Source organism: Pollachius pollachius (genome assembly GCF_949987615.1).
Source record: "Pollachius pollachius genome assembly, chromosome: 16".
NCBI lineage: Eukaryota > Metazoa > Chordata > Actinopteri > Gadiformes > Gadidae > Pollachius > Pollachius pollachius.
Window position 1 is genome coordinate 5,061,919 of NC_136949.1, and position 22,918 is coordinate 5,084,836.

Sequence of the window (22,918 nt, forward strand, 5' to 3'; positions counted from 1 at the left end):
TCTCTCTCGCTCTCTCTCGTTATCCCTGTCTCTCTCTCTCTCTTCATCCCTGTCTCTCTCTCTCTCTCTCTCTCTCTTTATCTCTCTCTCTCTCTCTCTCTCTATCCCTCTCTCTCTCTCACTCTCTCTCTCTCTCTCTCTCTTTACCCATGTCTCTCTCTCTCTCTCTCCCTGTGTGCTGAATTGGCACTTACAGCAATTTGCGGCAGCGCCACTCAGGCAGGCTGGCGAGGGACGGACCGCAGGCTGTGATTCGCCGCCCGTGCACAAGAACCACGGCACTAATGTGCTAAGTAGGGGGAGTCCAAAAGCTTCCCCCTGATTGGGGAGTCGGGCCCTGGGCCAGCCGTACGGCCGCGCCAGCCTCCTTGGAGGGAGGAACCAATCCGCTGTTCCACTTTAGTCCCTCTCGTCCCCTGGGCGCTCCCGCCGCACCCTGGCAGGGCGACGGGGAGATGGAGACGGATGGGTGGACGGGGGACAACGGGACGGAGGGAGGGATAGTAGATATGCAGATGGAGGGATGGATAGATATGCAGATGGAGGGATGGCTGGGGAGATATGGATTCCACAGCTCGGCGGTGTTTGCACTAAAGGACGTTCTCTTTGGCCGTTTGAGATGAGATTATGAGATTAGGAGATGAGAACTGCGATATATTGGAACAGAAGTCATCTCGACTCTTGTCCTAGGATGGAGGGAGGGATGGATGGAGGGATGATTGACTGATAGACAGCGAGAAGGATGGATGAATGATGGACAGACGGGGAGATGGATGGAGGGAATGGAAGATGGATGGATGAATGGCTGATTGAAAGGGAGATAGATGGAGAGATGGATGGGTGAATGACGGCCAGACAGGGAGAAGGATGGAGAGATGGATGGCTAGGTATAAACGCATACAATAAGTGAACAGATATTCATCCACAGCATGGTAAAGTGTTTAACGGGGCTCATGAAGTCACCCCAACAGGACCCAACCCCCAATCTTGCCCCAGACTCCCACACTCCAGATCTGCATAATGAAATAGGAAGGTGTACATATGCCATACGAAGGCACCACCTGTACACGGAATAAGTTATTCATTTGCAACGTTATTCGTTCACTTTATCATAATATTGCCAGTTTTCAACCAGGTGTAACTGATTATTTTGATGATGTTGTTCTGTACTTTCACAGCAGAATCCATCTTCCAGCGAGTGTGTGTGCGTGTGTGGGTGTGTGTGTGTGTGTTGTTCTCTTCCTCACGTCTCATTCATCAGCGACGGTTTCTCATTTTATTTCATCAGTGAGGCTTTATTGACTTCCGAGCGGTGATTAATTATAGTTTGTTTTTGCTCATCTCCCCCTCCTCCCCCCCTCTCTCTCCTCCTCCCTTGCACACTCTCTCCCATTCTCCCCCCCTTCCCTCTCCTCCTCCCCTTCCCTCTCCACCCTTCCCTTCTCCCTCCCCCATCCCCCACTCTCTCTCCCCTCCTTCCCCTCGCTTTCTCCATTTCTCCCCCTTGACTCATTTCCTCTACCACTCCCATCTTCTTCCCTCCCTCCCCTCTCTCTCCTCCCCTTCCCTCTCCAACTCCCACGTCTCTCCTCCTCTCCCTCCTCTCTCGCTCCCTCCCCTTCCCTCTCCATCTCCAATGTCTCTCCACCTCTCCCTCCCCTCTCCCCTCCTTCCCCTCACTCTCTCCCTGCCTCCCTCTTGACTCGTTTCTGCTCTCTCTTCTCCCCCCTCTCCTCCCCTCTGTCTCTGGGAGCCCCCCCCCCCCCCGTTATGTCTGACCGCGTGTTGTCTCCACTCTGAAACATTTCTCGGCTGTCACTCTTCTCCGCGCCGCTCTCCCCGGGTCACGTCCTCTCGCGGCGAGACGCTCCTCACTCAGGGCCTCATTCCTCTCCTCGCGTCTCTCGCTTCGCCACGCTCCGAGCGGTCGTGTTTTTGTTTTGGTTTTCAGAATATTATTCCCCACGCAGCTCATCATGTCTCTCGTACCGCCGCCACCTCCGCGGCTGGCTGCAGACTCTCTTTATTTTGGTGGTCGGTGGATCCTTTGCGTCCTGTCCCCGGTATCCTCGGGTTGTCTTGGGGTTGCTCTCGTTCCAGCTCGACGTATATCGCTCCGCACTGCCGCTTCCCTGCTTCAACGCGAGCGTCCTCCCGGCTCTCATCGCCAGCTCACCAATTTTGTTTTCTCCAGACAATGTCCTGACAATGGAGGGATGGATGGATGGAGGGATGGAGGAATAGTGGTGGGAGGGATGACGGAGGGAGGGGTGATGGAGGGATGATGATGGATGATGGAGGAATAATGGAGGGGGGATGGATGGATGGAGGGATGATGATGAATGATGGAGGAATGATGGAGGGGGATGGATGGATGGAGGGATGATGGAGGGATGGATGATGGAGGGATGATGGATGGATGGATGGAGGGATGATGGAGAAATGATGGAGGGATGATTGAGGGATGATGGAGGGATGATGGAGAGATGGCTGGATGATTGAGGCATGGTGGAGGGATGATGGAGGGAGGGATGGTTGATGGAGGGATGACGGATGGATTGAGTGATGTTGGAGGGAGGATGGATGGAGGGAGGATGGAGGGATGATGGATGGATGGATGGATGATGGATGTTTGAATGATGATAAATGAAAGGAGGATGTATAGAGAGATACAAAGATGGAGCTATGGATCCCACGGCACTCCATTATTTGGAGTGCCGTGTTTTACAGTATTTGACAAAGGACATTTCCTTCGCCTTTCGAGATGTCCTCATAAGGAATCAGGAAACAGTCTCATTCTCACCCACCCCCTCCCCCGCCTCTCGCCCCAGACCCCCCCACGGTGGAGCCGGCCTTCCTGGAGATGCGGCAGGGCCTGAACCGGCCAGTGGTGATGAGCTGCCGGGTGCTGCGGGCGCACCCGTCCCGCGTGCTGCGCTTCGAGTGGCTGCTGTCCAACCGGCTGCTGCACGCCGGCGCCTTCACCGAGCACAAGGACGAGACTGAGTACACCATCCGCAGCCTGAACCGCGACGGCTGGGGCGAGTACACCTGCAACGTCATCAACGAGGCCGGCACCGGCAAGTGCACCTTCCACGTCACAGGTATCTGTTTTTTAATTATAAATCCGAAAATCCACAAACCTAAAGCATACAATTCTGAATCCAAAATTCTCAAGTATAAAATTCGAAGAAATTCTAGGAAATTTTTATGTGTATTTTTTTCTTTTTTAATTGCACGTTTCAATTCTGATGACGGTGCTATTAAACGTACATAGCAATTTACTTTCAATTATAATACAAATTATTCGCTGGATTTAAATTGTGCTTTTCCAGACACCCGAAGCGCTTTGCGTAGCGAGTGTGTACGTGTGTTGGTTGGAAATGACAGCAAATCCACTACCTGTCTCAGACACACGGCAGCCAACACAACGCTCACCAAACAATCTTTCTCTAATACACATTTGGTTAAATTTCCTCAATTGCTGTTTTCTTCCTGCCAGTCATTTCTTGGCCATTTCCCTAATTGTTTCACCTATCTGTCATTCTGTCAGTGGATTTGTTTCCACAGCTGCAATTAAAGCATAATAGAGGTGTTTGTCGAACGGCTAAAAATCGTATTGTTAAAAACATATGTCATTTTACCTGTCAGAGCGGGAGATCTGGGCAGTGTCCCCGCTCGGAGACATCTTAAAGACATGAGACGGACGCAATGAAGGAACGATCAAACATCTCGATAAGATTTAGGGGACCATTCACAACACAGGGACACCACCTCACACAGTCTTTTCCTTATTTTTATCATCCCCTCTAGATAAGACTCCGTTTTCCGAGGGGCTGACAGTTGTTTTTGTTTCGGGTTTGTTTTGAGTTCCTTTGCGCCCGTCGGAGGAAGCATTGGGGAGAAAACCCGCTGGAAGCTCTCGGTCGTTTCTTAGTTGCTGTGTTGGCTTTTATGACAGGAGCAAATTAGTCTGGTGGTGTTGAGCGACCGCAGGACACCTGGCCACTGACTCAATCTCCCACAAGTCCCATTAGAGGCTGGACCCACAGGGTCCGATGGGAAGTATTTGTCACTTTGATCCGCTGCCACTTAAGGCCCTCTTAGACCCTTGGATACTGACCCTGTCTCTCCATCTCTCTCGCTCTCCCTCTCTCTCTCCCTCTTGTTCGTGCTCTCTCTCTCTCTCTCTCTCTCTCTCGCTCGCTCGCTCGCGCTCTCTCTCTCTCTCTCTCTCTCTCTCTCTCTCTCTCTCTCTCTCTCTCTCTCTCTCTCTCTCTCTCTCTCGCTCACGCTCACTTTCTCTCTCTCTCTCCCTTCTGCTCTCTCTTGCTCTCGCTCTCTCTCGCCCTCTCACTCTTGGTCGCTCTCCCTCTAACTCTCTGCTCCTTAATCCTCTCTTTTCCAGTTGGTCATCCATCTCGATTTCTGTCTCTTCATCTTCACCTTCATCCCTTCATCTCTTGCTCCTCTCGCATCTCTCTTTCTATCCCCCCCCCCCCCCCTCCCTCCATGTACACGTTAGAGAAAGATGGACCCCCTCCCAGGTGTGTTGTGTACCCCCCCCTTTCAATTTTTCCTTTCCCTCTCCTCCCCCCAACTCTCTCTCCCCCCCTCCCCCACCCACCTGTCTTCCTCGCCCACCTCTATATTTTCCTCTCCATTTCTTGCCCACTCCCCCTTGCGCCTTCCCCTCTACCCCCGCTCCCCATAAGCCTGTGTAGCCCCCCACCCGCCCACACACCACCCATCTCCAGCTCAGCTTCCATCACCTCTCCACCACCGTCTGAAGCCCAGGGCGTTCCAAACACCACCCAAAGGGCGGTGGATCAAGGCCCCTCTCCTCTTGAAGAATAGATTCACTCCTGTTCCACACCGTCTCCAGTCTGTCTCCTGCACCTCTGTGGTGGTGCTGGTAACATAATGGGATCCTCCGAACCCACTCTGTTTGACCAAGAACGCTCAATAATATCAATTATGGAAGGAGGCCTCCGAGCCGTGATTCCTAGATTCGCTTTAGGTTTTTTGGGGGCAGAATGCGCTCTGTAAGCAGAGCTCCATGGCGTAATTTTGTTGGAGTTGAATTTAGCGATATTCTGGACGGCCTGGTATGTAAAAATATACAGGAGAGGCTCGTTATTTAGTCACGATGAACCCACATGCCTTGTTGAACTCTTGAACAGAACAACTTGAACACAATCAGTGCCACTCAAAATATCCCAGCTTCCGTTTAGATACACTACTTTCACATATTTTAGTTTACACACCCAATGGAAAATGCTGGTGGGCATGTACAGTGTATGTGTAAATATATATATATATATAGAGTAATAACTACAAAATATATATAAAGTATATATATATAAATTTATCTACATATTTATGTACATATTATAGATGTATATATTATATATATATATATAATATATATAAATTTTTTCATATTTGTTTAACTACTTTCATTTCTATCAGTAACATATGTGTAAATACAAGTTCAATCACGCTTAAAAATGGTAATATTCATCTCACAACGAGGTCCCTCACGTGTTTGAGGGACACAAGTAGCCGTCAAAGTGTGGCAGCAAACTGTAGGAGGAGGCGGGCTCTTCCAAGAGACACAGACGTATGACTTGCTGTGGGACCCCCAGCAAGTAAACAGGCTTTGTAGACAAACAGAAGCCAGCTGCCACGGTGTGAGGCTCCAGGCCTGCTTGGTGTGGAGCTCGTTTGGTTCTGAGAAAGCGTTGGAGAGATGAGAAGGCAGGACGACGACAACGACAACAACAACAACGGCTAATCTCTCTTTCTCCGACCGCTTTTAATGCCACACACATACACACACATACACACGCACGCCCTGCTGAGAGACTTTTGGTTATTAAGTTTAATTTTGTGCTTTTGGCTGCGACCACACTGGGGGGCTGTCGGCCACTTCTGCTCTGGGGGGACATGGGTGGTAGGCACGCTGCAGGGAGCACGCACAGACACACACACACACACACACACACACACACACACACACACACACACACACACACAGACTAACACAGCCAGGCACACACATACACATTCACACATTCACACGTACATATTCACACATACACATTTACACATTCACACAAACACATATACACACATACACACACACGCATACACAAACACGCACAGACACACACAAACATGTCAAACCAAAAAGATTGGCAGTTGGTCATCCATGGGGTCTGAATACAACTCTGACCAACTCTGACCCCACCAAAATAATTATTATGCAAATTGACTGTGTGTGTACATGTCTGGGTGGGTGCGTAAGTGTGTTGGAGTGTATGTGTGTGTGTGCGTGTGCATGTGTGTGACTTTGTATGTGTGTGTGTGTCTGTGTTTGAGTTTGTGTGCGCCTGTGTGTCCACATGTGTTTGTGTGTGTGTGTGTTTCTGCCTGCCCGTGTGTGTGTGTGTGTGTGTGTGTGCGTGTGTGTGTCTGCGCGTGTGTGTGTGTGTCTGCGCGTGTGCGTGTGTGTGTGTCTGCGCGTGTGTGTGTGTGTGTGTGTGTGTGTGTGTGTGTGTACATGTATTTCTGCCCACTATCACTTGGTCCCCCCCTGCTGCGGGGACATCTGCAGAGATGCCAGTCGCGGATGGTCGCCAAATTGGTCATTAAATAACGCCATTGGGGAGAGTCCTTGGAGGCGACATAGTCTGTACCACTGAGCTCTGGAAGATGGCCACCAATGTCAGGGGACCCCCTTCCACCTCCTTCTCCCCTCCTCCTCCTCTTCGTCCACCACCACCTCCTCCTCCGCTATCACCTCCTCCTCTTCCTCCTTCTCCTTCTCCCCTCCTCCTCCTCTTCGTCCACCACCACCTCCTCCTCCGCTATCACCTCCTCCTCTTCCTCCTTCTCCTTCTCCCCTCCTCTTCCTCTTCGTCCACCACCACCTCCTCCTCCGCTATCACCTCCTTCTCCCCTCCTCCTCCTCTTCGTCCACCACCACCTCCTCCTCCGCTATCACCTCCTCCTCTTCCTCCTCCTCCTTCTCCCCTCCTCTTCCTCTTCGTCCACCACCACCTCCTCCTCCGCTATCACCTCCTGCTCCTCCTCCTTCTCCTTCTCCTCCTTCTCCCCCCCCTCCTCCTTCACCTCCCGTACACTCACCGAGACCCAAACACGCTGAGAGCACTAGCTCCAGCTGCATGTGTGCATTCGTGTGTGTGTGTGTGTGTGTGTGTGTGTGTTTTATGCATTGTCATGACGATGTGCAAGAGTGTGTGTCTGTCTGCCGAGGGTTGTAATGGTAGACTCGGGACCCGGTGATGTCGAGCAACAGGGGGTTCGGGGAAACCAATGATTGAGACGGCAAGGATGCTACAGCGGTGGGTATTCCTGACGAGACCTCCTCCTGGTTGGCTGGTTTCCTCCTGGATTGGGAGAGAGGCCCTCGCAAGACCGTACTGATATTCAGGGTTGCACCTCCCCAATGAGGATCGCCACGGCCCCGGCTGGAGCGTGATTGATTTCCGAATGCAACCGCAGCCGTGCGGTGATAAAAAAAAAATTTGATTTCATCAAATGACATAACGATAAGATGCTCGTTTCTGTTCTCTTGGCTCTGGCCAGGACGAACCCGTTTGAGAGGAAAGCAACAGCATACTCTCCGCTGAGGGAGTCCTGGCGCAGACGTCTGTTCATCTTTTAACATGGGGATAGACAGACTGTGAGCTGGTGAGATCAGTATGGTCTCATGAGGCCGGACGTCTTCCGGTGGGTTCCTCGCTGTGGCGTCTAAACATGGTCTCAAGGGGTGGGGGAGAGAGGCTCCGTGGAATGGTTAACATACACAAGTCCAAACGTCTCCCATGGGGTTCCTCGCTGTGGTGTGTGAACAGACAACATCATTTGATGGGAATCTAATTCGAAGGCTTCAGATCAACAGAGAGAACAACAATGGTGGCTGTTGTCAGATAGCAAGTGAGTGTGTGTTAGCCAACGCAAAGTGTGACGGACAAAAACGTTGCTTTTACAATACAAATGGATTGAATGACTTTTATATTCTATTTTTCTCAAACTTTTCTGTTGTGTACCTTGGATGTTTACTGGGTTAATGTCATGGTCTTGTAGGCGTGACCTCTGCCTGAGTTGGTTGAGGAGACTGAAGAGATGTTTTTATTGGATAAATATGTGTTGCTAGATAAAAACATCTTCTATTCCTTGGTTTCCCGTCCCCTTCTCTTTATGTCCTTGTGTTTAAATTGTCAATATAGTTAAAATTGACATTGACCTTTCTCCTGGTCGCATCTGTTTCCTTCCTGTTGTGTCCTCTATTGTGAAACATATCATTTTATTACCATCATTCCTTGAACACGTTTCCTTAGAAACTCCTTGTTTTGTCCTCTTGGGATATTACTCCCGTCGTCATTCTCGGCCTCGATTTAAAACGTGAAGCAATGAAAAATAAATTGTCATTCACTAATTTCCCTGAATCCTTTTTCTCAATTACTTTCTTTACCTTGGAGCATTCCCAACCGTCAGGACATAACTTACACTAAGAACTCCGACGGGGTATCGGGGGATGAAGCCGGAATTAACAACGCGGTCAGGGCAAGCCGGCGCTAAAACCATGGTACACCTCGTTCATTTCAATACCCAGATTGCCATTTCAGCGCGAAACTCCGCTCCGCACTTTTAAGTGAAGTTCACTAAAGTCATGACATAAATGAACCATACCTGCAGCTCACAGAGACCGGTGGGGGACAGTGATGGATGGCTGGTGACGACAGTGTCGGAGGAGATGTGGAGGAGCCCAACGCTTGAATAGCTCCATAGGAGTGATCCGTCTGGAAACCCCTCAGGCATGAAGGACAGATGCATTCTGGTCCGCTTTCTTCTTCTTCTTCTTCTTCTTCTTCTTCTTCTTCTTCTTCTGCTGAGTGAGCAGACAAAGCTGCATACTGTATGTACTGTATGTATGTCTTTAAACTTGCATGCACACACAGATGATACACACAATGAACACACACACACGAGCACACACACACAGGAAGTGACTCATACGTGCTTTCGTTCAATTTGTTGTAAAACAGAACTTACACTTATATTTTAGTCTTATATAAGAGTAGAATGCAAGGACTACTTAAGTAGCCGCAATTTGAAGAGCACTCTCCTTTGACAAACCACCAAGGGTCACAGCTCAGGAAAGGGAAGGTATAAAAAAAACGTGGCCACATCCAGTGAATAAAGCATCCAGCGAATAATACGTATAATAATACTATGAAATAATATGGAAAAAACTATTTTCACGATACACATGAGAAATGTGTCATTACATTGAAGTAGAAGACATTTAAAGTATGGTATCACACTAAAACAGTTTTTCACTTTCTTTCTGATTATTTCAAATATATGGATAATTTTAAGGGCATATATTCTCTTCATAACTATGGTGGGTATCATCACAAATTAATATATTCAATTCATGCTGCTGCAACACCATTTAAGTACGATGAATGACGATATTCAAGTATTTCCCTGCCCTGACTCACAATGTATAGACATAAAAAACTGTATAACCTCTCATCACATTGCCATGTTTGGCCCTCAGAGATAATTAATCCAAATCAACATGCACAGCCATCCAGCCGGCACTTCCCAATCGCCTTGACAACCATCGATTTCTGTCATCCTTTTTCTGTTCCAAATTCAACGCAAAGTGGCTCAAACACTGACGGATAATCACTTGAGCGTTCAAGCTTGATCATAGTTATGCTTTTTCATCATAATGCTCCACTCTCTGTATCCAAGAACCTGCTCGCTTTCACCAAGTACTAAGGTGTCCACTACTGTTTTTACATCCATAGTCTGTCAGCGTTAGCTTGTGTTAGCATTAGCTTGTGTTAGCTTTAGTTTGTGTTAGCATTAGCTTGTGATAGCGATGTTACAGTGTTAGCTTGACTTTATCACAGGACGGTGTTTTTGTATGCAACTCCCTTTAGCTTACTGGTGGTTACCATAACATGCGCCTGGTTGTGTGTGAGACCCTCGCGATCCCTTGCGGTGCCTTAAACATTACGCTCACGTTCCAGTGTAGTTGTTTGGTGAACAAGGCCGCGTTTCCAAAGGCCCGCCGCGGGTCACATGAACTTGCGTGAGTCACTGCGTATCGTTTCTGAAAACCGGGGCATTCACTCTTTTTCTCATTGTGCGTTGTAATTGGAAAATGCGGCATCAGTGGATTTCTGGAAGCACTTTAGCCAACAGAGAACTGTGGGAGAAACACGTTTGACAATTACCGATGGCTATGAACACATTTGAATCGGTTAATACACGATGAAATGAGTGGCTGCTATTAGTCATTCCCATACCGTGGCCCATTTATTTTCATATATGAACGAGTGCTGTTAGGGCTACCTTTTATATGTGTCTGCTTTCTGTGTGGAGGCACAGAGACGCAGGGAAAACAACACAAAAGCTTTATTGAAAAACAAAACACAGCAGATATAAATTGATTGACCCGTAGATCCCCTTTGATGGACTGCGTGGTGTCGCTTTGCCGCTGTTTCCGCCGCTCGTGTTTTTCTTCATGTTTTCTATAGATGATGGATGTCATTTCCCCACGCTATCGAGCGGTTCTTGTGTGTCATTCAAGAGATGGAAAGCGTAGCTAGCCTCTGAGAACAACAGCAGCGCCAGTAGTTAGCATGTATTGTTCCACAACAACATCCTACTGTATGTTGCCAGTTAATAAGAGAAATCGCAGCAGGCGTCTGATACTTATACCAGCGGTTTTTGCTTCTTTGTTTTTTGTAAATATATTATCGCTATAACTGTAATGGTCGTGCTCCACATGACGATAGCCTTGTTTCCCATCCGTTGCCGACGGGAGGAGAACGCACTCATAATTGCTGCACATTACGACCCCAAATCATAAATACATGGAACACAGGGATGTCTTTAAGGGGCCGGCCCTTATACACCTACCACCGTTGCATTGCTTTTGCAGGGTTTCGTTTCAGTGATTCGATGTGTTTGGTGAGATCGTTCCCATCCAAATGATTATAGTCTCTTAAACAAGGCCTCTCTCCGTCTACATCGGCTCTGATCTGGGGTCTGCTGTCCAATCAATGGCAGCGCCACATTCACCTGGCTCATCGTGTTAATGGTGAGAACCCCAGAATCTCCCCGCTCCCCCTGCACTGATCCAAGATCAGTTTCATGCAGTGACTGTTTGAAATGATCAAACCATAGAGACACAAAAAAAAAAGTAAAATTTTGATTCGCCTTTTTTAAACTAAAAACGATAAAGGCCTTGTTTTATAGTTTCACAATTTGATCTATCCTGAGGGGGACGCTCTACAATATGGGGTGACTAGGCACTGATATATACACATATATATATATTTATATATATACACTGTAATGGATGAAAAAGGTAATACCTGCAATAATGGCTACAGTGTTTGCCATCTTTTTATCAACCATCTCTCTATTTCTGGTTCCTCTACCTCCGTTAGGTATTGAAGAGCATTAGGGTGTGCGTGCAATGTTTGCTTGAGTGGTTTGGCACAGAGTTCACGCAGTGAGAGCGAGGACTCCAACAGAGAACACTGTGTACTGGACAGAGGACGTCGGCCTCTTTACATTACAGTTGCCCCCAAGGCCTATATGCTTCTCAATGTAACACAGGAACGCTAGATGTTCTATATGCTCTATATGCTCCTGAGTTTCCCGTCTTCATTCATCCGACAAGGATCTGCTTTCGGTTTGTTTTGTCTTGTTTTGAAAAAAAGTGGTGCCAAGAATTCAGCTTGCCAAGTTTTTACTTCAGGTCGTGTTTTTTAATGGGGCTGCGGAGTACTTTCTGAGATGCCAGTTCTCTGGAGATAATAACATGCTTTGAGCAAAAGCCGTGTTATAAATTTTTGTCCATGCTTGGTCAGGCACAACAACACTTGTGGTGGGTTGTTTGTTCAGATTGGGCCAGGTTTCTGAGGGATGCTACTTTGTGATTGGCCATCAGAGTTCAAATACTTTCTCACAAATTGCGTCTTTTTGTCAAATTTCTTCTTTTCTTTGCTGTTGTTTGGCTTTTAAAAAGTTAATAACAAAACCACTTTGCGCGGAAATATGTGTTATAACCTCGCCATTCTAATGGGGTTACTCATAGTGCAAAACTAAGGCCAAACATGTTTAATTGCTTTAAATTAAACAACGTTGTTTATTTGATCATGAAAACAATCACGGCATTGCCACCGTGCCACCATGATCACGCGGAGGCCTATTAAGGTCTTCGTCAAAAGTAAAAAGACCAAATAAGGTCAGAACCCCCACACTTGTTGGGGTCACTTTGCCTTATTAATGAGCGGGAAACCAACTCGCAGGTGTCCAATCAGGAGACAGCAACAAGGAAATGTTGATCAGGCTGGAGTTGGTTCTGCATGCGCTCGGTCAAAATGGAGGCACCTCCGATAACCTTCTGTGGGTGTGTGGTTGTTACAGCGAGTAGTAAAAGTCATGGGTGATGTCTTGTTTTTTAGCGCAAGCCTCACTGTTTCACACAACAAGCGGATGCTTCAGCACCGTAACACCTAGTTTCATTTTGTGTCAATTTTCTAAACTAAGCGATTTTATTCAAAACAAAACATCGAAAGACCCTGACCCTGGACCAATGTTAATCTGTTTTTCAACAGAAAATCATGTTTTATTGCGACTAATGACAGGCTCAGCTCCGAGACCAAACTGTCACGGAGTGTCACTTGAACTTGAATGTTGAATATGAACGTTAACTTAACCACAGCCTCCAATACACCTCCAATTGCTGCCTAATCAATATTAATGTTGCCATTTATTTGGTCATTCCTCCTTCATTTAAATCATTCGTCCATTTAGTGTTGCATAGCCATCTGCTAAAATGGAATGAAATACAAGAAAACAGACCGTGTGTGTGTACATGTGTCGCTGAGGCTATGTAGACAGTATAAGGGAGTGAGAAATAGAGGCTGAAAACAACAGAACAAAATGGATGACATGTAAGGCGTATCATATCAAATGGAAATCAGAGAGACAGAGAGAGAGAGAGATCAACAATGACTGGGGACAGTTAATAGCGTTCATGGAGAGAGAGAGTGACAGAGTGAGTGAGTGAGAGAGAGAGAAAAGGGGGAATTAAAGAAAAAGTCTTAGGGATCAACAATGACTGGGGACAATTCACAGGGTTAATGGGAGTAGCACAAGGCCTTAGTACCTCACGGATGACGTAGGGTCGTCTGACATCTTAATGTAATCTCCTGCCAGACATTAGCTTGTTGCAAGCGCCTCGAACCTGGGTATCATCAAATCCCTGCACCGCTTGACTGTGAATTGACAACAGGGACTTTTTTTCCTTTTGCCATTAAACACCAGCCGCTTTGGGGTTCGTTTGAAAGGTTACAGTAAATAAGGAGAAGGTGTAATGAAGTTGGGAGCGATGAGGACATTCAGAGATATGTTATAATGTTTGTGTGTCTGTGCGCTGGTGCAGACAGCTGCATAGTCTGCTGGGGGTTAGCATTAGCTACCGGCTCGCTACGGGTTGGTAACTGATCATAATTATCTCTATGAGTACATTAACATTTCCACCAGTGTCCCGCAAGGAGATCAATTAAGGCTGGAATTTGCCAAATGAATTCACCGAGGCCCCAGATAATGAAGGAAGGGCCCAAGACGGAAAATTACCGTCTTATGAATTCTCAAAGTTTTTTCTACATAGATAATATGCACATAATGTCAGAAAAGGGTGAAAAGGGCTTTAAAAAATATAAATCATATAAAACAAACTATTTTCATATTTCATTGCAAATATATTCTCTCTCTCTCAACTCATCTCTCTTATACAGACAGACTCCCTTTCCTTAGAGACAGAATACACACACACACACACATACACACACACACAAACACGGCCCATGTTTTTTTCCCTCATTACATTTTCCACAACGTGCACTATGACATAACCCTAACTTAATAAATGGCAAGCGAGTGCGTGGTGAATGAGTCACCTTGTTCCGTTGCTACCTAGCTCACCATCACAAGCTAGCTTACTGTCACTATCTAGCTAGCTTACCGTCGCTAGCTAGCTTACCGTCGCTAGCTATCTTACCGTTGCTAGCCAGCGTACCGTGGCTAGCTAGCTTACCGTCGCTAGCTAGCGTACCCTGGCTAGCTAGCTATCCTTCGCTAGGTGTGTTTCCACTAACCCTGTGCGTTCTCCCGCCAGGCAAACCCTACCCGCCCGAGTTCTACTACGACACGTACAGCCCGCTGTGGCAGAACCGGCCCCGCGTCTACGGCTTCAAGCTCCAGTGGACCCAGATGAACCCCAACACGGTGGACCGCATCGTGGCCTACCGGCTGGGCATCAGACAGGTACACCCATGGGTGTCTGTCTGTCCGTCCGCATGTCCTTCTGCCTCCCCGTGTGTCTCTATGTCTGTGCATCAGCCTCCCTGTGTGTCTGTCTGCCTTCTGTCTTCCTTATGTGTCCTCTTTCTGTCTGTCTTGCTGTATATTTGACTGTTCGACTGTCTGACTGTCTGTCTGTTCATTTGCCGCCCTTGCCTGTCCCTCTATCTGCCTGTCTGTCTCTGTATTTCTGTACGTCAGTCTCTCCCTGCCTTTCTTACTGTATCTGTCTTCTGTCTGCGTATGTTTGTCTGTCCGTCTCTTTGTTTGTTCATAAACCTCCATGTCTGTCTGTCTGTTTGCTTGTCTGTTCACATGTCGAACTATCTGTCTCGTTGTCAGTCTGTATGTCCAAACGCCTGTCTGTGTTTCTCTCTCTACATCTGTTTGTCTTGGCAGTGGCTTGCCGTGTGTCTGTACATCAGACTGTCTGTCTGTCCAAACGCATTCACTTCCCTTATTAAGTCAGTAATTCACTTGTGAGTTAGTGAGTCATGATTGTTTACTGGATAATACTGTAAACACAGCACCACATTAGCCTATACACGCTAGGAAAATGCATTTGTAAAACGTTCACATCCTTCATTCGGGATTTTTAATTAAAAGAACGAACGAGCCATCAGCTCTCAATGGATCTATGAATCCATACATTTATGAATCCATGAATCTTCTTAGTTGCAATTGCAACTACCTCCATAGAATGTGGCCGTTCCGACACACACACGCACACAGATACACACACACATGCACACAGACACACACGCACGGGTCTGGTAAGAAGAGTAGAGCAGTGTTTTTCAGCGAAAGGGAAATAAATATGTGCCAAAGAAAAAAACCCAACTGATGATCCTCTATTTTAACATGTTTTGGAAATGTCTTGTGAGCTGGCACTCTGTGTGTGTGCGTGTGTGTACATGTGTGTGTGTGTGTGTGTGTCTTCCTTCTCATGACATTTATTCCGCTCCACATTGCCATAATCCCATTTCCTGATTCATTGTCTGTCGGGTTTCCAGCCGTTTTCTGGCGGGTACTTGAACAAGGCCTCTCCGTGGGGCGAAATTACAAAAGGAAGCGGTGAGGGGCAGCGGGTTGAGACAGCGCGCTGGTTTTCCATGAATTCTCTTTGTTTTTCCCACTCCATCAGCACTTCCACGTTCCGAAACCCGCAGAGAGCAATAGCGGGGTCCAGCGGCTGTTACCTGCTCCTAAACTAAACTCTGCAGATGACAGCCAGTCAACATTGATGGATGACTTGGCACCAATGTTTTCTTGTTTTGCCAATTTTTGTTTTTGCTCTCTCTCGCTCTTATTCTCGCTCTCGCTTTCTCTGGCGATCTTGCTCTCTCTCTCTCTCTCTCTCTCTCTCTCTCTCTCTCTCTCTCTCGCGCTCTGTCTCTCTCTCTGTCTCTGTCTCTCTTTCGCATGCTCTCACTCTCTCTCTGTCTCTCTCCCTCTTGTTCTCTCTCACTCTCACTCTCTCTCTCTCTCTCTCTCTCTCTCTCCTTCTCTCTCCCTCTTGCTCTCTCTCTCAAGTGAGGGAGATAATGCATTGTACAACACGCTTTTGTTTCTTATTGTTATTCCTGCGGTGGCGATGGCTCAGACTTGTGAAAAAGTTATTGGTGACTCATGAACAGACCTTGTGCTCACCCAGAGCTTACTAGGCATGGCACATTTGGTACACTCAGCCTCTGACTCAAAAGGATTACAACAATGAGATAGAGTCGCAACTCGTATCGCAGTGAATAGTTTGGTCGAGCGCTAGTCAGCCAATAGATTTTTGTACAAGAAAACCAACAACAAGGCGTGTTCCACAAGGCCGGAGCCTGTCCCCAGACTGGCACACACTTAGCACTGAACGCTGGTACTCGCAGCTCTCTTGAGAGAGAGAGAGAGAGAGAGAGAGAGAGAGAGAGAGAGAGAGAGAAAGAGAGAGAGAGAGGAAAGGCTGAAAACAAAATAACAAAAGGCCATATGAGGCGTATCATATCATATAGAAAACAGTTCAGATTTTATTTTTATTTTCCCGATGAATAATAACATTTCGTATTGGTCGCACACACGCAATCACACCCTCAAGGAAACATCACTGGAGGAAGGGATAATGCTTTCCTAATGCCGTTGTGTGTGTGTGTCGCCGTCGCCTCAGTGGTCTTCCAGTCAGCCCTCGGTGTCGGGTCTGCTCGGTAATAAACTATGTTGTGCCCGCCTGATGCGTTGCAGCGCCGGGAAGCGAATCCGCTGCCTGCCGACCGCGTACCAGCGGACGCTTGAGAACCCGCCAGCCGTATGTACGTCGGCGTTCCCATGTTTCAATGGCGTTCCCCGCAACATGCACCAGATTAATTCCTACGCTCGGAACAGAGCGGGCGACCATTCAGCAATCACATTAACGGTTTAATCCTGTTTTTGTGTCTTTTCTTTGGCTTCGAAAAAAAGGGTTTATATGTCACTGCCTGTTTTATTTGATTATTTTCTGATGTTGCTAGGGAAGAAGAAGTGCAGACGAAAATGTATGTGTCTCCATTTTGGGTGTTCAATCAGTTCGACCTATCATCCGTTGTCTTCCAGATACTAATAATAATAACGATAAAAAAAAGGAGAATTGATTGCAGGGGGAAGTGAAAAATAAATAAACAATGCCGTTACATCCTCTCTATATTTCACAGAGACCTTTTGCCATCCCGTTTGATTAATGGTACGATCCTAATCTCGCCCAAGTAAGGTGGGAGAGGAAGCAAAACTCACAGTAGGAGGGAAAGAAAATAGAGGGGATTAAAACAGAGAGAGAGGGAGAGAGGGGAAGAGAGAGAGGTGGGGGGAGAGAGAGAGAGACAGAGAGGGCGAGGGCGGGTGAGAGAGAGAGAGAGGGAGATCGAAAAATAGGGAGAGAGAGAGAGGAAGAGAGATATCGAAAAAGTGAGATAGAGAGAGAGAGAAAGAGGGAGAGAGGGATAGGGCAAGAGGGGGGGAGAGAGAGAGAAAGAGAGAGAGAGATATTGAAAAAGTGAGAGAGAGAGACAGACAGAATGTGGGAGCAGAAGAAGCCGCTCTCTGCTAAATAAACAAGACGCCGTGCCGCCCAGGGAAGCCGGGCAGCAGACCGCGAAACAGAGGTGCACAGCGATGAAACCTCTGACACGTGGACCGCTCCTCGCCGCTCTATTTATAGAACAGAACACACACACCCCGTCCGCCTTCCCCCGTCACACACACACACACACAGCCTCCCTCCCGGATGACCACCCCACCCCTCCCCGAAGCAGCTCCGTCCTAGGGATCCATTATCTCGGCACCCCCTCCTCACCCATCGCTGTCTCCACTTTATTAGCGGCGTGACGCGTCCCGAGCCTGGCATCGCCGTGGGTGACGGCGGGCGCGTCACCGCCCAGTGGTCCCGTGACGGACAGGCCCCGGCGGAGAGGGCGACAGGAAAGCGGGGGGGGGGGGCAACAGGGAGGGAAGGGAGAGCGGCGGGGGGGGGGGGGGGGGGGTAATGAGTGACGGCCTCACCTGTCACCGACAGGCCTCGGTGGGCGGGCCCCGGGGAGAAAAGAGACGGCGGTGTCTGGACATGACGGCGCCGGGGTTGGCTGTAGGTGCCGTGTACATCCAGGAGGTGCTTCAGGGCCGCAACATGTCCGCACCTCGGGTTTGAGCGTCTCTCTGCCAGCACTGCGTGTTCCTCCTCTTCCTCAGCTCCACCTGCCTCCTCCTACCACCTCATCCTCCCCCTGCTGCCTCCGCCTTCCCTTCTTGTTTCCGTCCGCCTCAGTGCCTCCTCCTCCTCTCACTACTGCCTCCCCTTCTGTGTCTTAACTGCATCACCGCCTTCCGCTTCCCCTGTCCTCCTCCTCCTCCTCGTCCTCCTTCCTCCACAGCTTCGTCCTCCCTGCTCCTCTTCATCTCCCTCCTCCTCATCCTCTCTTCCTTTAGTCCTTCCGCAATGACTGCCTTCTCCTCTTCATCTCCCTCCTCCTCATCCTCTCTTCCTTTAGTCCTTCCGCAATGACTGCCTTCTCCTCTTCATCTCCCTCCTCCTCCTCTTCATCATCTCTCTCCTCCTCCTCCTCCTCCCCTTCATCATCTCCCTCCCCCTCCTCCTCTTCCTCTTCTCCCTCCTCCTCCACCTCCTCCTCATCTCAAGTCCTTCCGCCTTCGCTGCCTTCTCCCCTTCATCATTTCCCTCCTTCTCCTCCTTCTCCTCCTCCTCCTCTTCCTCCCTCTACCTGCCCAGCTCATTGAGCTGGCAGGTGATAGTACGTGGTTAGTCACAGACGGATCAATAGAAGTCAGACTAATTATACACGACCAATCGAGATCAGGCCCGAGCTAATACCGTTAGCTAAGTTATTAGCTAATACCGTTAGCTAAGTTATTAGCTGATACCGTTAGCTAAGTTATTAGCTAACTGTATTAGCTCGGGCCTGATCTCGATTGGTCGTATATAATTAGTGTAATGTTTTATTCTTGTGCACATTCACTCCCTGGTGCTCCGTGTTCGTCTTTCTAAAATAAATTACGCACCTAAACACACACACACACACACACACACGCTGTATGTTAATATTTAGATACAAGTCAGTACAAATTTAGGAAGCAATACATAGGGGTTTTGAACTGAGGGGACATGAATCTCGTGAAAAATAGTGTCAGCCAAATATACTCGGCAAAGGAAAAAGACAATATCTATCAATCTGTGTGTGCGTGCGCGTGTGTGTGTGTGTGTGTGTGTGTGTGTGTGTGTGTGTGTGTGTGTGTGTGTGTGTGTGTGTGAGTGAGGATGTATGTGGACATGTGTTATCAAAGTAGTTAACGACGATAGGTAATTAGAGGAAAAGGGAAAATCATGATTTGGAACAGAGGCAAGGATTGGATGAGCACTATGAAAATTGGAACGCTATCCCGTCCCAATTATGAAAAGAGAAAGTAGCGCATTCTGACTTAGAAAAGTTTAGTCGTCTTCTAATTAAACCCCATTCGATTTCTGCTAAGTTAAGTGAGACAAAAATGAATCTAGAAAAGTGTTTGTTTCAACTTTGTTGCTCTATCTTGAGATTAGTCATGGCAAAGCCAGAAATGAAATGAGACACCTACCTGATTACCACACAGACACACACACACACACACACACACACACACACACACACACACACACACACACACACACACACAAACAGGTTATCGCAAGCACACAACTGTATTGTGGTGTCATTCATTCCAATTAACATATGCAACTCTTTCCGCCCCAAATTGGGATTTAAATCTAGAGTAATCGGCGGGGACAAGTGTGTGTTGGCAATTACCAGAGGGAAACAAACACTCTGCATTTGTAATTGTCATGCAGTTAATTACTTAATTGGATCCGTCTGTGTGCGTACATTAGGTGTGTGGAAGCACATTGGTGGACCGTTTCACCTCTTTCTCTCTCTCTCTAACTCTCTCTCTCTCTCTCTCTCTCTCCCTTTCTCTCTCTGTCTGTTTCTCCCTTTCTCTCTCTGTCTGTCTCTCTCTATCTACCACTCTCTCTAGAACTCTCTATCTAACTATCTATTTCACTCGCCCCCTCACTGTCTCTCTCTTGCTCTCTCTCTCTCTCTCCATTCAATTGAAGGGCTTTATTGGCATGAAAAAGGCCAATATCCTTAATATTGCCAAGGCAAAACAGTAACAGGAACATAAATAACACAATAATATAATTAGTAGTACAAAGTCAAAAAGACAATAATGCAGTGATGATACCACAGTAATACAATGGCACTATTCTCTCTCTCTCTCTCTCTCTCTCTCTCTTCCTCTGTTCCTATTCCTGTCTCTCTCTAGCACTTTCTATCTTACTATCTATCTGACTTGCTCTCTCTCACTCCCCGTACTCTCCCTCTGTCTATCACTCCCTCTGTCACTCGCTCTTTGTATCTCTTTCTATCACTCTCTAGCACTCTCTCTATCTTACTACCTATTTCACTCGCTCACTCACTGTCTCCCTCTCTCTCTCCTCACTCTCCCTCCCTCCCTCTCTCTCCCCGTTCTCCCTGTGTCTCTCTGTCCCTTCCTCTGTGTCTCCCTCTCTCCCCCTCTGCCAACCCTCTCACCAGTAACGTACTACTCCTGCTGCTCTCCAGCGATGCGAGCTAGCAGGCAGTGTCTCTGTAATTCTGATGCAGGGGCAGTGTGTTGTCTCCCCCCTCCCTCCCCACCAGTTCCCCAGTTTCCCCTCGTTGCGAGGGCTCACGGATAAAGCGTACCCTGCTCCAGCCCTCTCTCCAAGCATGAGTAATGCCGGGGTTCGCCTCACCCGTTTCACCCACCTCCCCCTCGTCTCTCTAAAACCCCTGGTTTTAGCTACGCCAGCCTCGCGCAATTCTGTTGTCGTTGTTGTTATTATTACTATTGAACAAGTGTCCGGTGAACTAATCGGCACGGAGCCTCCATTACGAGCGCGTTCCGCCAGTCACCCTGACGTCCCAGTGGCTGGGGGCTGAGCGATCGCCCCCCCCCCCCCCGCGATCCATCTGGGTGATTCATGTTGTTGTCCATGTGTCTTCCATATCAACCCCCCCCCCCCCCCCCCCCCCCCCCCCCAACGTCCCGCGTGCTAAACCGACAGCCAGGCAGATCCAAAGGTAGATTTGTGTGTTTACGGCCATGCCTCCAACACCCTTCTCCCCTCCTTCCCCCCATCCCCCCCCCGACCCCTGACGGGCGTGATTGAGTGGGAAGATAGGAGTTAAATTGTTTCCCTATGCATAAAAAACGTATCTTTTCGCAGGAGCTATCATTTAATTAAGAATCTATAATACGCCTTTAAGGAAAATTCGCTTGGCTAACATTTGGCTTCGCTGTCCCACTGGGGCCCTCTGTTGACACTCACCGGGCACACAGCGTCTTGGTTGTGATGCATGATGCTATACAGTGCAGCGTGCAATTGCCTATGGAAATGGAAATTGCAGATAAGGCAGAAACGTCGACCGGGAGGGAACACCGCCGCACCACCGTATCTTAGCTTGTCTCTTTCACTACAGCTCATTTGTTACACACCCCGGCAGTTGGCAAGCTGTGAGACGGCTATAGAATGCAAAGTGCGGCGAGAAGTATATATTGCTGTTTCCACTGTAGTATTTCACACTTGTGTTTTTTCTTTTTTACTACATCTTCATTTTTTTTACGAGGGATGCATTGTTATTTTTATCGTCTCACAGGCAAGAATAAACCACAAGAAATCCTTTTTGTGTGTATGTGTGCGCTTGAATCCGTTCTGATTTCACAATTCACACTTCAGAACACAGCCATCGTTGCGACAACAACCAAACAAACATCCGAAAGTTCCCAACCGCGACGAAAACCCACTCCACGACGCCTCCTCCACGGCTCCGCCGCGCCGCCGCTCGGCAATTTTAATTTCTCAACCAATCCTCACCCCCTGTCCCTTGTCTCCGCCTGACCCCCCCCCCCCCCCCCCTGTGTCCTGTGGTCCCGGCAGACGGGCCTGCAGCGCTGGTGGGAGCAGGAGATCCCAGTGGAGGGGCCCATTACCAAAGGGGAGCTCATCACCCACAACCTGACGGAGCTCATCAAGCCCGAATCCTACGAGGTGAGGCTGACCCCCATCACCCACTACGCCGAGGGGGACTCCACCACGCGCATCATCACCTACAGCGGTGAGTCGGAGCCCACGCTGTCGCTGTTGGGCTGCGTGTGTGTGTGTGTGTGGGGGGGGGGGGGGGGGGGGTTTTGCACTTCCGTGTGTGTGTGCGTCTGTGTGTGTGTGTGTGTGTGTGTGTTGCGCGTCGATCTGTGTGTGTGTGTGTGTGTGTTGTGCGTCTGTCCTTGTGTGTGTGGGGGGGTGTTTGCACTTCTGTGTGTGTGTGTATGTGTGTCTGTGTGTGTGTCTGTGTGTGTGTGTATGTGTTGCGCGTCCATCTGTGTATGTGTGTGTGTGTGTGTTGTGCGTCTGTGTGTGTGTGTGTGTATGTGTGTGTGTGTGTGTGTTGCGCATCTGTGTGTGTGGTGTGTTGGGTGATGGAGCAATCCATTTTATGGATACAATCTCCATTTTCAACGGCGAAAAACTGGGTGAAAACCAAAGAGGGACGCAAGCAGGGCTGTTTGTCACCCGGGGTTTATGTATGGGAGATCTATGTCTGCTATCAAGGAGACATATGCTTGGCCACACCTTGAGAACATTCTCCATCAAACGTCCACGTTCAAGGGGAAAGGAAGGCCGCGATCCGTTACCTGCCAAATTATAGCCTATCTAGTGTCTCTGTTATATACTGTAATGCCGGAGATACGTACGGATTTCAATCACTCCTATCCAATCAATTAAAAGCATATCAACGCCACTGATCAAATAACCAATTCAAACAAATCAATCAAATACAACGTCTCTTATCTAATAACCAATTCAAACAGATCAATCAGATACATATCAACGTCTCAAATCCAATAACCATTCCAAGTGAATCAATCCAATGCAAACAGAAAGGTT

General features: G+C 48.2%; 1 protein-coding gene across 1 annotated transcript in view; it reads left to right on the forward strand.

Moving 5' to 3' along the window:
• The window catches only part of LOC307088127 (MAM domain-containing glycosylphosphatidylinositol anchor protein 2), a 177,607-nt gene that overhangs the window by 130,469 nt on the left and 24,220 nt on the right, over positions 1-22,918 (forward strand). The window contains exons 10-12 of the mRNA XM_079753921.1: positions 2,832-3,104; positions 14,246-14,394; positions 21,911-22,088. Coding sequence (XP_079610047.1) covers positions 2,832-3,104; positions 14,246-14,394; positions 21,911-22,088 — 600 coding nt within the window. The remainder of the gene's footprint in view (positions 1-2,831; positions 3,105-14,245; positions 14,395-21,910; positions 22,089-22,918) is intronic.